General features: G+C 41.9%; 1 protein-coding gene across 1 annotated transcript in view; it reads left to right on the top strand.

Annotated features, from left to right (window-relative positions):
* NECAB1 (N-terminal EF-hand calcium binding protein 1) overlaps window positions 1–15,338 on the top strand; it is a 41,392-nt gene that overhangs the window by 18,242 nt on the left and 7,812 nt on the right. The window contains exons 4-8 of the mRNA XM_083747933.1: window positions 749–774; window positions 1,856–1,953; window positions 10,374–10,510; window positions 12,596–12,708; window positions 14,824–14,900. Coding sequence (XP_083604059.1) covers window positions 749–774; window positions 1,856–1,953; window positions 10,374–10,510; window positions 12,596–12,708; window positions 14,824–14,900 — 451 coding nt within the window. The remainder of the gene's footprint in view (window positions 1–748; window positions 775–1,855; window positions 1,954–10,373; window positions 10,511–12,595; window positions 12,709–14,823; window positions 14,901–15,338) is intronic.

The raw sequence follows: 15,338 nt of genomic DNA, 5'->3' as shown, positions 1-15,338 counted from the left end.
GGTTACTGCTTATAAAATACAACACAGTCAAACGTTCCAGCGAAGTGCAGAGTGTTAAATAACTTCTGGATGACCTTGCTGTTGCATGGAACTCTTCAAAAGTGGTGAACTTTCTATTAGCCTTGCCATAGTGGTCCATACAGTGGTAGTCTCCCAATTGGACTACTGTAATGCACTGTTTGTGGAGCTACCCTTGCGCCTGGTTTGGAAGTGGTAGCTGCTTAAGATGCAAAGTGGGACACCCAGCTTTACACCTATTATGCCAAAGTTGAAAGATCTGCATTGGCTGCCTATTAGTTACCAAGCCAAGTTCAGGGTTAGCGTTTAAGGCCTGTACAACCTGGGGCCACCTTCCCCAGTTTGGACCAAGCCAATTTTTAAGATATCCCAAGGAGACAGCATGGAAGGAGACCTCGTCCTCTGGAATGCCCTCCCGTAGATAATTCAAAGGACTACAATAATGACCAAGCTCTCATTGACTTGTAATTTTTAAATTTTATTTTATTGGCACAGTTTTGTTTGCGATATCCTGTTTTCTTCCAATCAAATTTTTATGTAATTTTATGGAAAGGTTTTGCTTGGGGTTTTTTTTAATTGTTTCAAGTAAACTACTTATGAAATGGTATAAAATGTTTATATAAATAAATAAATGTAGCCTTCAGGGTGGTTGGGCTTAACATGTAAACAGCAACAGGATGCACACAATAGCAATTACAGCACTCGTTTTATGATGTTCTTCTTTTTACAGCAACCTTGACACAGAAGAACTTTTTGGTAAGTTAATTTTTACTCCCAAACCCTTCCGTTCTGGATGCGTCATGGACAGGTGGAGCTAAACAAAAGAGCTCTGTAGCCAAAGTGGCTCCTTTTTAATCACACCAGCTAATTATGTAAAATGCAGCTGTGCAGAACTCCCAGGGAAGGTAATCAATAAACCATTACCACTAATGAGACTAGATAAATGTGCAGAATTACATGCACCTCTTGTATGTCTTTTATTCTAAATTGCTTCTCCCCCTCTCTAGGATATTAACTTAAAATGTATCCCTCTTTTGCTTTGGGTGGGGGGAATAAGGCAAATGCTGCCTTTAAGTGATCCTGCCCCTTTTCTCAAATCTCCCCACTCCCCCAACACTGGATTGTTTAATGTGTAGATTCTCTGCCAAGATTCCCCCCCCCCCAATCTTTGAGGGGGAGACTCCCTAGGGAAGCTGTCTGTGATTTCCTATGCTTTGTGAGTCTCCTTACATCTTGCTTTGATAGTTGATAGAAAGGCGAGGGTCATGTGATATTGTGTGAGGTATTTCAGACGCCTTACAAGAAGCCCTAGAATGATGTTCACCCCGTGATTATTTCCTTTTGTCACAGTTTCTGAATTACGTGTGTATGTATTGTATCTACAAAAAGAGGGTTCTAGAGTACCATCTCAATAGCCACTTGCTAGGGCTGGTGTTAGCATCTGACAATGTTACTCGAGGAGGTTCATGTCCTTTCTTTACATTTTTGCCCATTTTTGGTGCTGCTTTCCTTTTCATGTCCCCTTTGCTTCAACAATCTATTGTACCTTTCCTTGTGCAAGCTCCTGGTCGCGTACATAGGAGTTAGAATACAGTTAGAATACAGGACAGCATAGCCAGAAGCTCTACCATGTGTCATAAAGCATCAGGCTGTTAGCAAACTACTGTGACCCCCCATTCTAATGGGAAAGAGCCTTCTACCAGAGTTTAGATCCTTATGCTTCTTGTTCTCTCTATATATGTGTTTGATTCCTATTTTTAAAAAAAAAATTAAAAAATTAGAATAATTCCTTGATCTTTCTTCCTTTGCTTGAGCTGTGAATTTCTGTTTCTTTTAGAATATTTTTCCCAGCACTTGGGAGAGTATGAAAATGTGTTGTCTGCTTTGGAAGACCTCAATCTATCCATACTGAAGGCAATGGACTCCACAAAGAAAGTAGGAGGAAGTTTTATTCCTGTTCTTCTGCAACACTTAAGATCTGTCTATCTATCTATCTATCTATCTATCTATCTATCTATCTATCTATCTATCTATCATCACCCGCACTTTCATAATACAGTGGAACCTTGGTTCTCGAATGGCTTAGTTGACAAACAAATCGGAAGTAAGTGTTCCGCTTTTCAAATGTTTTTCGGAAGCCGAACGTCCGACGTGGCTTCTGCTTAAGTGCAGAAAGCTCCTGTAGCCAATCAGAAGCTGTGCCTTGGTTTTTGAACATTTCAGGAGTCGAATAGACTTCCAGAACAGATTAAGTTCGAGAACCAAGGTACCTCTGTATCATAATAAGGTTGTGTACAACATGCAAGATTATAATATCAGTTTAAAACATCAGTAATTACTGGTTGGTTAAAAAGAACAAAATCATATTGCCCAGGCCTGTCTAAACAACACAGTTTTCAGAAGACTTCAAAAAAGAAGGCGGCAAGGGTGATTCCTATTGGTAGGGAGTTCCACAGGCCACCCTAAAGGCTTAGTCCCTAGTAAAGGGATGTGTCTATTGGAGTGGACACACACACACTTTCAATTTCAATACTCTTCATGCCTGCAAAAGTTTTGGGAGGCTTCAGTTTCAATCAGTGCATATCCCATAATATCCTGTTCAAATCCCGTAACTTTTTTATACCGCAAAGGTTCTGGTTTATTTTTGTCCCCCTTTCGTTGCACAGTAGCCCGTCCAGAAGCATCACAGCACAAACTAAAACAGAATAAACCCCACCATGAATGTCTTGTTTTGATGCCAAGAGCACGTTGCAAAATGCACCCATCTGGAGGAGGGGTTCTGGATTGTTGTCAGGTTTTCCCTGGCGTTTTCTCCACCCATTTGCAGAGTTATTGATAAATCCGTATGCAGACAACTGTTTTCATAAGTTTGCTCAATGATTCGATTTGAAAAAAGGAGATATGTTTTTAGCCAGTGCATCCAAAGAATTGTATCAAATTAGCGGGTGGCAACAGATGAGGTTTTTACAGCTAGCAGTGATATATTAAGCATGTCCATCCTGTCCTCTTTTTGTAATTCTAGACACCTGCCTCGTTACTGGCTAGAGATGAACCTTTGATGTAATTCAGCAAGGGAAAATCCAGAAAGTATTTGAAATTACACTGGAATGTCAAAGGATGTGAATGGCAACTTTAGGTTGTTTTCCAAACATTTATCTCCTAGAAAGATCTGCCAGAACACGCATTTCTGTTTTTCAGTGGTAAAGCACATGCAGTGCATGCAAAAGTTAGGTGAAAAAAGGTAAAGGTAAATGACCCCTTGATGGTTAAGTCCAGTCAAAGGAGACTGTGGGGTGTGGCACTCATCTTGCTTTCAGGCTGAGGGAGCCGGCGTTTGTCCACAGACAGCTTTCCTGGTCATGTGGCCAGCATGACTAAACCGCTTCTGCTGCAACGGAACACCGTGACGGAAACCAGAGCGCACGGAAACACTGTTTACTTTCCCACTGCAGCGATAACTATTTATCTACTTGCACTGGTGTGCTTTCGAACTGCTAGGTTGGCAGGAGCTGGGACACAGCAACGGGAGCTCACCCCGTTGCGGGGATTTGAACTGCCGACCTTCTGATTGGCAAGCCCAAGAGGCCCAGTGGTTTAGACCACAGCGCCACCCGCAAAAGTGCCTGCCTTCAATCCATGGCATTCCCAGAATGGGGCTGGGAAAGACCCCTGTCTGAGACCTACTGCCAGTCTGTGCACCAGACACTCTGGAACTAGATAGACCACTGGTCTCACTCTGTATCAAGCAATTCCCTGTGTTCCTATTATTGACTGCCTAGGTCGAGCAATTTGATTGTTGAGAAGCAGGACCCAATCGCCCCTAGGTCTTTAGCGATGCAACACACCTACACCCAGCATCTTGCAAGATCAAACACGGTGCACACTTTTCCGGACGATCGGCTCACTGTTTCCCAAGGGTGCCCTGGAAACAAATGTAGATTTGTTGTGCAGCAGCAGACTTCAGCAGTGCAACTTAGAGGCAGATCAACAAAGAATTTTAGATCTCTTCCTTCGGAAAACAAGACTCTCCAAAGCCATAGAGGCCTTGCTCAGTTGGTGTTTTTTACTTGAGGAGAATTTCTGAACTGGGTTCTTGGATAAATCATTCATCTTTGGTATCCAGGGTAACCAAGTCCGTGAGGGGTGAGGGGGTTTGAAAGAGAGAGAGAGAAAGAGAGAACAAATGGACAAACAATGTGGTCAGTGGTTGAAAACAGCAAAAACCTGAACTCAGGTAGGGAATAAAACTGCCATTGCCTTGTTCAAAGAGCTCTGCCCCCCCCCCCATAGTAATAAAACAATGTATATCCTTTTATATCCGTTATTGATTTTATTACTCAGTTATAACATCACTGAGTGTGTTGCCATACCTGCAGCCATACCTGCCCTTAAATGTCTGCAAAGGAAATCCTCCTATCTGCTCCCTGAGCAATTAAGAACCTTAGAAGATCCAGTTTCTTAATCGAGCAGGGGTCCTGGTTGTTCATGTTATGGAAAGAGGGTAGGGAATTGCTGAATTTGATTGTGTAAAGGGGAACACAGAAAAGGGAGATGTGAGGAAGTCAGGAAAGAGGGTTATAAAGATAGTAAGTAAGAAATAATCTTTTCTTTATTTTTTGTTTTTTTGTTTTTTATTATCTCTTCTTTTTGACTTTATATTATTTTTAAACTGTGTTGTTTCTGATTGTCTTTCTTTTTTGTTTTTCCTGATTGTGATGTTTGTTTTGTTGTGCAAAACCTTAATAAATATTTTTAAAAAAAGAAATAGTAATGTGTGGATTAAAAATGCCTTTAAGCCTACTTTGTCCCACCTCACCCCCCCCCTTTTATTTTTGAAGGATGGGACTTGAATACAAAAAGATACCCTTACAAAAACATGTTTGGCTGATGCCTTGTTGTTGTGTCACTGAGGCAGAACAGGAAAAAGGCAGGGAGTGAAAGCCCTGTGTATTTATAGTGGAGTGTCTGGGGAGAGGAAGAAATGGGAAGAAATGTGGCATATAAATCCCATTACTTCGCTCCTGGAGATGAGCTGCTATGAGTCACTTCTGCTGCAAAATAGGACTGTGACCAGATTAACAATTGGTTTGGGGAAGGTTTTCCTTGCATCTGTCAGGTTACAATTTGCCTGATCAAAGTGGAAATCGGAAGAACTGTTTTTAGCTATCTTTCTGTCTAACTTACCAAAACTGAAAGTATTTATATTTATCATTATCATCATCATCATCATTATTATTATTTACCCTTCCTTTGCTGTAAGATCCCAGGGCAGGTGCCAGCAATTAAAACACAATGCTCAACACTGTTAAAAACACAAACACAGAAATTAGGTGGGTCCTAAAAATATAGGGATGTCCTATGTCCGGATTCTCCTGGGATTTCAAAGCCAGAATTGACGTGCGGGGCGAATTTCCGAAATCTGGCGCTTTGTCTTAGGCAAGTCAACTGAAAAAATTCTGGGATTTTTTTGGGCGTTTTTGAAAAACAAACTTAACAATTTCATTATTTCATTATTTATTTTATTTGGTTTTCAGATTAAAGTTTCACAATTACATATCCAACATAAAAACAAGATTCCAAAGAATCTCCTGGACTTCCCTCCTCCATTTGGTGGGTCCTATTGTGAATCATTTCCTCCTGCATCTTTTATGATAATCCAAATCTTTTACATCTCCATTATGTCCAAAATTCACCATTAAAATACATTAAAGCTCAACAATTTCAGTGCTTTCCTTAAAAAAGTTCAACAACTTTTGGGGTCTCCTGGTTTTTACTTTTTGAAATACAGCAGCCCTAAAAAATAAATAAAGAGATGCCAGAATGCTGAGCAAGCAAGGATGAATGAAGGAAGCTACTCCTTATTTCTTAACCTATTGGAAAGTGGTGCTGTTCCTTGTTTTGCGGGCAGCTGTTCACATCAAACATTTTACTGTTTTGAGAACCAGCAACAGCATCCAGAACAGCTGAGGTGGGCTGAGAACTGTTACCATCCTCTCGCCACCACTCCAGCCCCTTTTGCAGTTTGGAAAGAGCAGGCAGCAACCAGGAACCACACCTGACACCTGTGACTTAGTGGAGAAGCCCCCCCCCCACTTTCCCATAACTATAATTGAGAGCAAGTTTTTCTTGGCAGCAGTTTTCAGTATTTGGTTGTAAACTAAGGAAATTAGATGGGAACCGGTAGTCCTGTTTGGAGGAGGTTTTAGTGAGTAGGGAAAACACCATTATTTACTGGTGATGTAATGGTTTTCCTGTATACTATTTTGTGAGGCTTACTTGAAAAATGGAATAATGTTATTTGTTTGTTGTGGCAAAAAGGAAACTGAATGAGACCATTGGCTATAAGTCTCTGTACTGCCTACTGCACCTGATGTTGCCGCTGGCTCCTCAGATGAAAGTCTCTCGAAAACGAAATGGAGAAGCCAGGGTTGAACCACTGGGCATCTGTATGCCAAGAGCGACTGGGGACAGACAAATCTGTTACATTTTTGTTTTGTCATTTCCCCTAGTGGTAAAATTCATTTCTCTGCTTCTCCATGGCAATTTGTGAACCCACCCACCCCCTTTTTAAATCCACATTAAAATCTGCCAGCATTTTAGTGCATTCCCCCCCCCCCCCAATAAGTACACTTTTGTATGTAGTTTTTTTTTGGGGGAAATACACATTTTTGCAAGCAATCTCTCCTAATGCAATGCATTTCTGTATGTCATTTTCATGAATATCTTCATTTTTGTGTACACTGTTCCCCTACTATATGTGTTTTTGACACACTAGCTGGGCAACTGCATCACAAAATTTGGAAAACTGTGAATTTCAAATGATAGCTGTGTTTCCGTTCCTGTATTGGTTTGAGATGTGCAAATTAGGTAGTTTTCCATTAGAATCCACCTGCTGCACACACAGACAGGGAAGAATATTATGTATGCTTCCCAAAAAACATTTAGAAAATTAAAATATAGTAATTTAAAACTGTGCAGGCTATAGAGTTGCACTGTGCTTCTATTTAATTTATTTAAAAGCACGATAGACCTTTAAGGTCAGAGGAACGAGACTAAGTGGAGCAGCAGGAGCAAAGGACTGGAGCTGTCAGGAATGCAATCTAGAGCTGTGAACATTTCTTCTTGCGATGTTATTTTCCCCCACACAAGAGACAAGAACTGCTGGGGTTCGCTTTCATTTCTTGCCTGCATTTTATGACACTAGACATAAGAGAAGCCAAAAGAAGTTGGTGCTTTAATCTTGCAACTAGCAAGAGAAAAGCTTTTTTTGTTTACTTTAACAAACCAAAAAGAAAAAAACAAATATCCATCAACACAAAACATAGCAAGAGGAAAGCTTGTGTGAATAGTCAGAACTCTCAGAACGATGATCTCACCCACATGAATCAATATAGGCAATTGCACAGGCTTTCTTTCGATATAAGAATTATTCTTACACACTCCATCAATAAAAATCAAATCATGTCTTCTACCACCTCTTGTGTTGCTTATGAGTGGGTAAACGAGCCTCTTTGAAAGAATAGTGCAATTATATGCATCTTTACTAGACAGTCGTAGAAAAAAGAAGTCCTGTAATCATTTGCTCCTCGGTTCTCAATCCCTCTGCTGGTTTCGTAATATTTCCTTTATTTACAAATATACACACAGAGTATAGTGGAAGCCTCAGCATTCCTTGTGTGCCACTATGAGAACTCCAACCATCAACTGATTGACAGTTTTTGCGAAGTACTGTACCCATAGATTTGCAGGTGCTGCCAATCACCTGGTTGGGGGTGCCTGCAACCCCTTTTTGCCTCTTTACCTGCCCTTCGAGGGGTAGGGTGGCACCAAAACCTAAATAATGCCCCCCTGCAGTTAGTTAGCACAGCCTTTGCCAAACTGGTGCCCTTCAAATGTTTTGGGTTACAACTCCCATCAGTCCCATCAGTGGGGGAATACATTTCATTGTACACAGGTTGTAAATTGATAATAAAGGTATTATTATTATTATTATTATTATTATTATTATTATTATTATTATTACATTGGGAGGGTATCCCAAGCTACTGAAAGCTAACCTAGCATATCCCCAAACTACTCATCAGAATTCTTGTTGCAGGTTAGACACCTGTAATGTTTTATAGATTTGAACATCCTTTGATCATGCGTCACTGAAGCCTCTTTTATGTCACCAAACCGCTCGCAGGCGAGGCAGATCTTCCGAGAACCCCTTTGCCAATATTTTGTCCATTTGTCAACAAAGGATACTGCTCTTCAAAGGCAGCCATTTTGGGTATCTGCCACAGAATATGAATTTCAATTTCCATTACAGCAACATTACTGTGGATGGTCCTGGCGTGGTGTCACAAAGAATCAAAGCTCCCAGAGATGGAATTAGCCCTGCTGGATACTATGGCAGCTTTAATCCAATTAGAGGAGCCATGTCGAACGATTTAGGGGGAGGTGGAAATTCGCCTTGCTGGTACAAACGCGTTCTGTCACTTTTGAGAGGTCACCGCAAATGTTTTTCACGCGGAGCTGGTGCCAGCTTCAGAGCGGCGCCAAAGGGAGTCACAGACAATCTGTCCTGCCAGGCTTCCCCGCACCCTTTAGCTTTAGAAGTAGCAGCTATTATGAATTGTGATATCGCAGGCTTGATTAATGTCGGTGGCAACTTTAATGTTTTCAGGTGCATAATTAGCATGGGTGGTACATGGGACAGCTTCACAGCTGGGATTTCAATAACTGTTTGATGTCCTAGCGGGAACAGCATGTATTTCTGTCTTAGGATGCTTCCAGACGGTTGCTATTTTCAGGTAGGATTCAGTCACATCCAGGGCAATTCAGGTTGCACAGTTAGAGTTCATTGGGAGCTCCTGCACAACAGATGAATTCTGTACTCTAATGGCAGTATATTCTATAGTTTAAAAGCTTCCCTTTGTGTTTAAATCTTTAACCCACAACTACAGCTGTGCTGCCGCATCTTGTTCCTTCAGACCATGCCTTGGGACTGTATAATGTCCTTTAGCGAAATCCTTGGCATTTACAGTTGTCCATGTACTTCTAAATTATCCCATACCTGTGGTATGGGAACTAATGGCAGGACAAAAGTGGATTTTGCATGCCCTGATGGTCCCCAAGAGGCTTGTACTTCAAGCTTGGGAGGATATACATATCTATGTTGCAATGGTCCAGGGCCCTTTCCGGCCTTGCTACACTTTGAACATATTTCTCATAAACACCAATTTTATTGATTATCAGGACATATGGATGGCATGTATCAACTTATATGTTTAAAATGAAATGGATGCACTGATGATCACTGTATTATTAATGTGAGTTTGTTTCCTTTTCTCTTTTTTGTTTTCCTTCCCCTTTTTTGTTAATCTTGCTATAAAAAGTAATAATTGCAGTAAACAGTATTGCCTCCCTCACCATCTATGATTTCTGATGCCTGTAGGTTAATTGCTGGAGTGTGTTTGAGTGCCAAACTAAGCATTATGTTAGAAGTGTATTTAATGTCTCAAGCTTTTCCTCTGAAATAACAGGGGGAAATGATGGAGAAGGGGGAGAGTGAGAATTAACCATGCTTGGTCCTGAGAAAATCCACAGACATTGTAAAATGACTATTCATCCCAGAACGAAATCCTGCCAAGCAATTGGCAGAAATAGCAGTTTCTATCCAAGGGCAAATAATAATTTTGGGGGGCTAATTTTGGTCAGGATTACTTGGGGAGGGGAGGGTTAACTTTCTCTCGCTGTATATTGCAGGCTGGAAGGCCAACCCCCTGGTTGCCAGAAAGAAAAGGAAACTGGACAGCTTAGATGCTATCACACATTTAATGCATCACCTAGTTTTGCCCATAGATTAAAAGTTATCTGTAATTAGAGTTACCACCTCTCATGATGAATCATGCAGATGCAACAGGCAGCCTCCTATGACAGCAGACCTTTCTCCTGCATTGTTTTTGCTTCAAATACTCCTAGCATAGACAGGGCAGAATTATCCAGCTCAACCGGAAAGATTGAGTAGGGAACTGTAGAGATGCAGAAGGCAGCCTCCTGTGTTGGTGGGGATAGTTTGGGCTCACGGGACCTGCTAATGATTTAACTCAGGTATTCCTTGATCCGCAATAGAACTTCTGTCTCAGCAGTGTAGGAATTAACTGCTCTGTTTCCTGTCCTGCGTTTTTTTTCTTTTCCCTATTTGGAAAAACTACTATAGAAATTGCTTTAGAATCACATTATGAGCACATGCTGTCTTCTTATGAGACCATGGAATACAGACTGTGTGCAGCTGATGTTTAGGAGGAAAGCTGCAAAAGTGGGAAATATTACACTTTCCCTTTCTGCTAGTGTCTATTTCTCTTCTGTAGAATTATCAGGAGGCTTCCAAGTTGGAACAGTTTGTGACTCGCTTTTTGCTGAAAGAAACAGTGAATCAGCTACAGTCGCTCCACAATTCCCTGGAGTGTGCCATGGAAACCACAGAGGAACAAACCCGTCAAGATAAGTGAGATTTCAACCGCTCCCCCACCCCTGTGGAAATGTATCAGGAATTGTTCCAGGGGGAGGTTGCAGCTGAGTAATGTTGTGTGCTCCTATTACCTTGTGATTGTAGAAACAAGTCCTCTGCTGAAATTATATCCCTTGTTTCCCCCCAGCTAGTTTCCACCTAGGAATGAGAAAAGTTTTTGCTGCAAAATTATCAAAGCTGCGCTTAACTTACTTTTCAAGTGGTCAAGGCGTGTCTGTGAATGAACGTCTCCCTCCCCTCTCTTACTCTAGAAATCATCTCAGTAGCAGTCAACACTGGGCAGCCTTCCTGGGTGCTGTTACATCAGGCTTCCTCAGCCTCGGCCCTCCAGATGTTTTCAGCCTACAACTCCCATGATCTCTAGCTAGCAGGACCAGTGGTCAGGGATGATGAGAATTGTAGTCTCAAAACATCTGGAGGACCGAAGTTGAGGAAGCCTGCCTTACATCATTCATAACCCTGGGGAAGATGTATTTTCTTCCATGAGGCTTTTTCAGATCAGGAAGTACAGGCAGCCAGGGAGGCTGCAAAGCACTAGAGAAATGTTTCGTGGACGGAAAAACATAATAGGCAAATTTAGACAAATTCATGGAGGAGAGGACTATTAAATGTTACTAGCCATGATGGCTATGGCTCTGTCTCCACAGACAGAGGCAGTAATGTTTCTGAATGCCAGTTGCTGGAAACCACAGGAGGGGAGAGTGCCCTTGCATTCAGATCTTGCTTGTGGGTTTTCCACAGCCACTGTCAGTCTCAATACATTTCCTTCCAGTGAATGGTGATCCCACGGGGTGGTATTCAACTAGGTTTTACTCAGAATAGACTCAGTTGACATTGATGGACCTAACCTTATCATGTTTCTTCATTTCATTGGGTCGACTCTAAGTTGAATTCCACCCAAGCAATGTTTTTTCAAGAGCAATCTTACCTACTGGGGAAGGTATGTTTGCATTTCCAGTGGGTCAACTGCCACATCCAGAGCCTTGCAAGTTCACAGCAGCCAGGGAAGAAGGGTAGCCACATTATTCTCTCTTATAAACTTTTCCTCCCATTGCAGCCAGTGGGTGAGAACTACCTACTCCAACTCTGGAGATGGGAGTTGCTTTAGCATCTTGGGGGTGGGGGGGCCATGGCTTCCCTGGGCATTTCCTTAGCTGTTTGCCATACTTTTAGCCTGCTTTTCAGATAACTGTTGCCTCCCCAAGCAGCTCACATCAGTAAGAGAGAGAAAAAAACAGGTCCTGCTGTCAGACTTGCAAACTACATAAAGGGAGTGGGGTGGGGTGGGAAAGTTGAGTCCTTCAGGGCCTGAACAAAGTGCTAAACAGTTATGGATAGTTAGGCTGAGCTTCCCTCACTGCTGTTCTTGCTTGAAGAGGAGTTGGTGGCTCTTGTTCCTATGGCCAGTGGATGGAGCCAATTCCCTTGTGGTTTCTGCAGTCCTAGGGCAAATGACAGCAAGAGCAGACTATACTTTCTGGCAGGGAGGAGGTAGCAAGCTCCCTGCAGCCACACCTTCTCTGAACAGTGAAGGATATGCCCCATGGGGCAACACCCCATTCCTGGCTTTACTGCTGTTGGAATAGCAATGGTGGGAGAGTTTTCTATGGCCACAGTGGCAAGCCCTCTAGAGCTGGATCTTCTCTGATGGCAGAGGAAGCTCCATGGAATCGTATTACCCCTCAGCCACTGAAGCCATATGTCACCTCAGAAAAAAGCAGCTTGCATCAGTTCAGTATTTGAGCTTTGGTACGAACCAGATGCACACCTTTACTGTAGGGATGTTTATTTCATTCTGATAGGTGAATGACTCCCCCTTTCTCCCCAAGGCCAAGCTGCTTTCCAGTTACCTAGATCGGCTCAAGGTTATGTTCTAGGCTCTGTGGCGAATGCCAAATTTGTGACAGACCCTCTGCAGTCAGAATGTTTACATTCTGTGACTCGGCAGCTCCTAGTATGTGTGTTTGTATGTGTGAAGAGGACTGGAAACATGCTCAGAATAAAGAGACAGTTTCATTAATCCAATTGATTTATGCATATATAAATATATTTATTTGTAAGACAAAGGCCAGCAAAGCCAGAGGTGCTTGCAGTTAAGCAGCTGGGAAGACGTTCAAGTCGAAGACTCCAAAGGAACAGCAGTTTTTCTCCAGTCAGCCCTCTTTTTAACCAAGGTAACGTTATTTAAGAGAAGTATTGCATTTTTGCTTTTCTGTGCTTTACAAGTTGTAACCACCAAGAACAAGTCATATAAAGTAAAACAGCAAGTTTCATTTAAATTAATATGAAAATTTAATCCCCGTAAAAGGTAATTCTGCTAATTCTTATATTCCACCAAGTGTACAGTTGGGAGGGATAATGCAAAAAAGAAGGCGCCCTGACAAGTCCAAGTGCTGATACAAAACATTTGGATGATGCATGTATGAGTGATTTGGGTGCTTTAAGGGATACATTTACAAAATGGCCCTAAGTTGTCACTTCAATTGGCCCTGACAAGTCTGGGTGTGAACTCCTGTCATATAGTGGACATGTGCAGTAGTTTGCATATATCACCCTAAACATTTATTTGCCAGTTGGACAAACTGTAAAAATACAGAGAAAACAGAAAAGCCAGAAGCTATCCAACATCAGAGAAAATATTAAATTGGAATATGGGGAACAGGTAAAATCAAAGCAGTATCAAAAACAGGCCCTTCTTTTTGCATATACAATTAAGCAAGTGGAGAAAATCAAGCAACTTGTAGTCATAATTGAACCTCACTTAGATCTCTGTCTTTACCTGCAGTTTCCTATTTCTGTAGTGGAGGTGTTACCAACTAATCTCACAGGGTTGTTGCAAGGGACAAAGGGCTTGAAAAACTTCTGTGTTTTAAAAGGGCTGTAGAAATCATGCAGATGATAAAAGAGCTCCCAAACACATGCAGAGTGCCTTCCTTTATGACCAACTTCAGTCTTGCCCTGGCACATCTAGGATTTGAGAAAACTGCTCTCGGATACGAGGGAACTCCTCTTAGCTCAAGGTAGGGTATTGAGGCATTTCAAAAACAGGTGTGAAAGATCAAGGGTCCCTGTTGCTGCTTGACAAAAGGCTGCCTTTGGACACTGATTTACCCCCCTTTTTGTTTATAGAACAAGCTGTGTTCCTTCCTATATATGCTGTCAGGACAGAGCAATTTCTGTAGCTGTCCTTTGCACTCATCTAGTGCAACTGTTTTTATCATGAATCAAAAAAAGTCTGCTGTAGTGTGAAAGCTTCCCCTACCAGAGCCAATAGCAGCTACCAGGGGAGGGGGTGTTAATTAGGACTGTGGCATAAAGAGTTAAAGCCATTCCCACATAACACAGTCCCAATTTTGACTGGATTCTCCTGTAGTTGCCATTTAAAAACAAACAAAATGCCAATAAACCCCATAAACCAGACAGCTATTTCCTTGTGCCAGGTTTTATCTACCACGAGCAATCTAAGGTCTCTACCTACCAGCCAACAATCTTACAAAGGGAAAAGAGATTTTACACATCACAGTGCCAGCAACATTTTGTCACCAGGAGCTGCCACAGGTGACACTGCTAATTTCAGTCAGACTTGTGTGCATAAGAAGGATCAGGATGGGGGCCATTTTTGCATGTTGAAAAAGCCACTGGAAAAAGCCGCTCTAAGTTTGGAGTTATTTGCAGAGCATTCATTTTGAAGATGAATCACAGTCCTCCATGTTTTCTAAGAACTCTTCCCACCCTTCTGGCTATGTGCTTATCGGAAAATACTGCATCTGCTGTGTGAGTCTTACTGTACTTTAAACATAAAGACAGCAAAGGCATTTTGTGTAAACCAAAGTATCGGTACTGTAAGAAGCTCGGGCAGCCATTTTTAAGCAGCCCATTTCTGCATGCGATCTTGTATATTTTGCACCTTCTGAAGCGTTGCATCTCCACACAGTGTCCAGAAAGGAAAAGGAACTATGTAGTCTGGAATAACTCCTGAAGGGTGTCACTTCTCTGACCCCTTAGATTATGTCCTCAGAATTAATTATAAACTGGAGTAACCGTAAACTGCAGGGAAAGAAAGACTTAAGAATTTCTTAGCTGCATTTAGTAAGAAATGCTGAGTCATGTGGAATACTTATTTGTAGGAAAATGCTATCTATTATCCATGTTTGGAAGAGCATCATCCAGGTTGAACATTGACAGTACTTTGAATGGATGAAAACGTGCACATCAAAACAAAGAGGTGAATAAAGAAAGCCATAGTTTTCAACAGTGTTTTAAAACTCCATTATTTACGTCTCCTAAAGGCTGGCTGGAGGAAGACAACCAGTGGATGACCCAAATAAACAGACTCCAGAAACTGATTGACAGGCTAGAGCAGAAGGTGAGCACAAGTTCCTTCATTAATCTGTAAAGAATACCTCTGTATCCTTACTACATCACACTCTCCTTCCCTCCCTGACTGACAGTAGCAGAGCAGGCACAACATCCACTAAATGAGCTAAATAACCTACCTGGGTAGCCCTCTTTGCCACTGAAGGGCAAGGGTTGAAGTAGCATGTTGTAGGTCATATCACAAAAAACCCTCAGCTGGTGGGTGCTTGATGATGGGATGGAGGCAGAGAAGTGGGCCTTCTTCCCTACTCTCACCACCATGCAGCAGACACAGTTGGGAGCTCTCAATCATGTGTGGTCAGTATGTACCGCATCTTTCCCTATTCCAGCCAGCACAGTATAGCAGTGGCAGTATCCATAACTAGTTTCCTATCTACCTCCAAAAATTTTCTTTCCTCGTTGCTGAAACGTGTTACTTGTTACATAT

The sequence above is a fragment of the Podarcis gaigeae genome (genome assembly GCF_964106915.1).
Source record: "Podarcis gaigeae genome assembly, chromosome: 7".
Lineage (NCBI taxonomy): Eukaryota > Metazoa > Chordata > Lepidosauria > Squamata > Lacertidae > Podarcis > Podarcis gaigeae.
The sequence above is the reverse complement of the archived record's forward strand: the minus strand, read 5'-3'. Positions and strand labels throughout refer to the sequence as shown.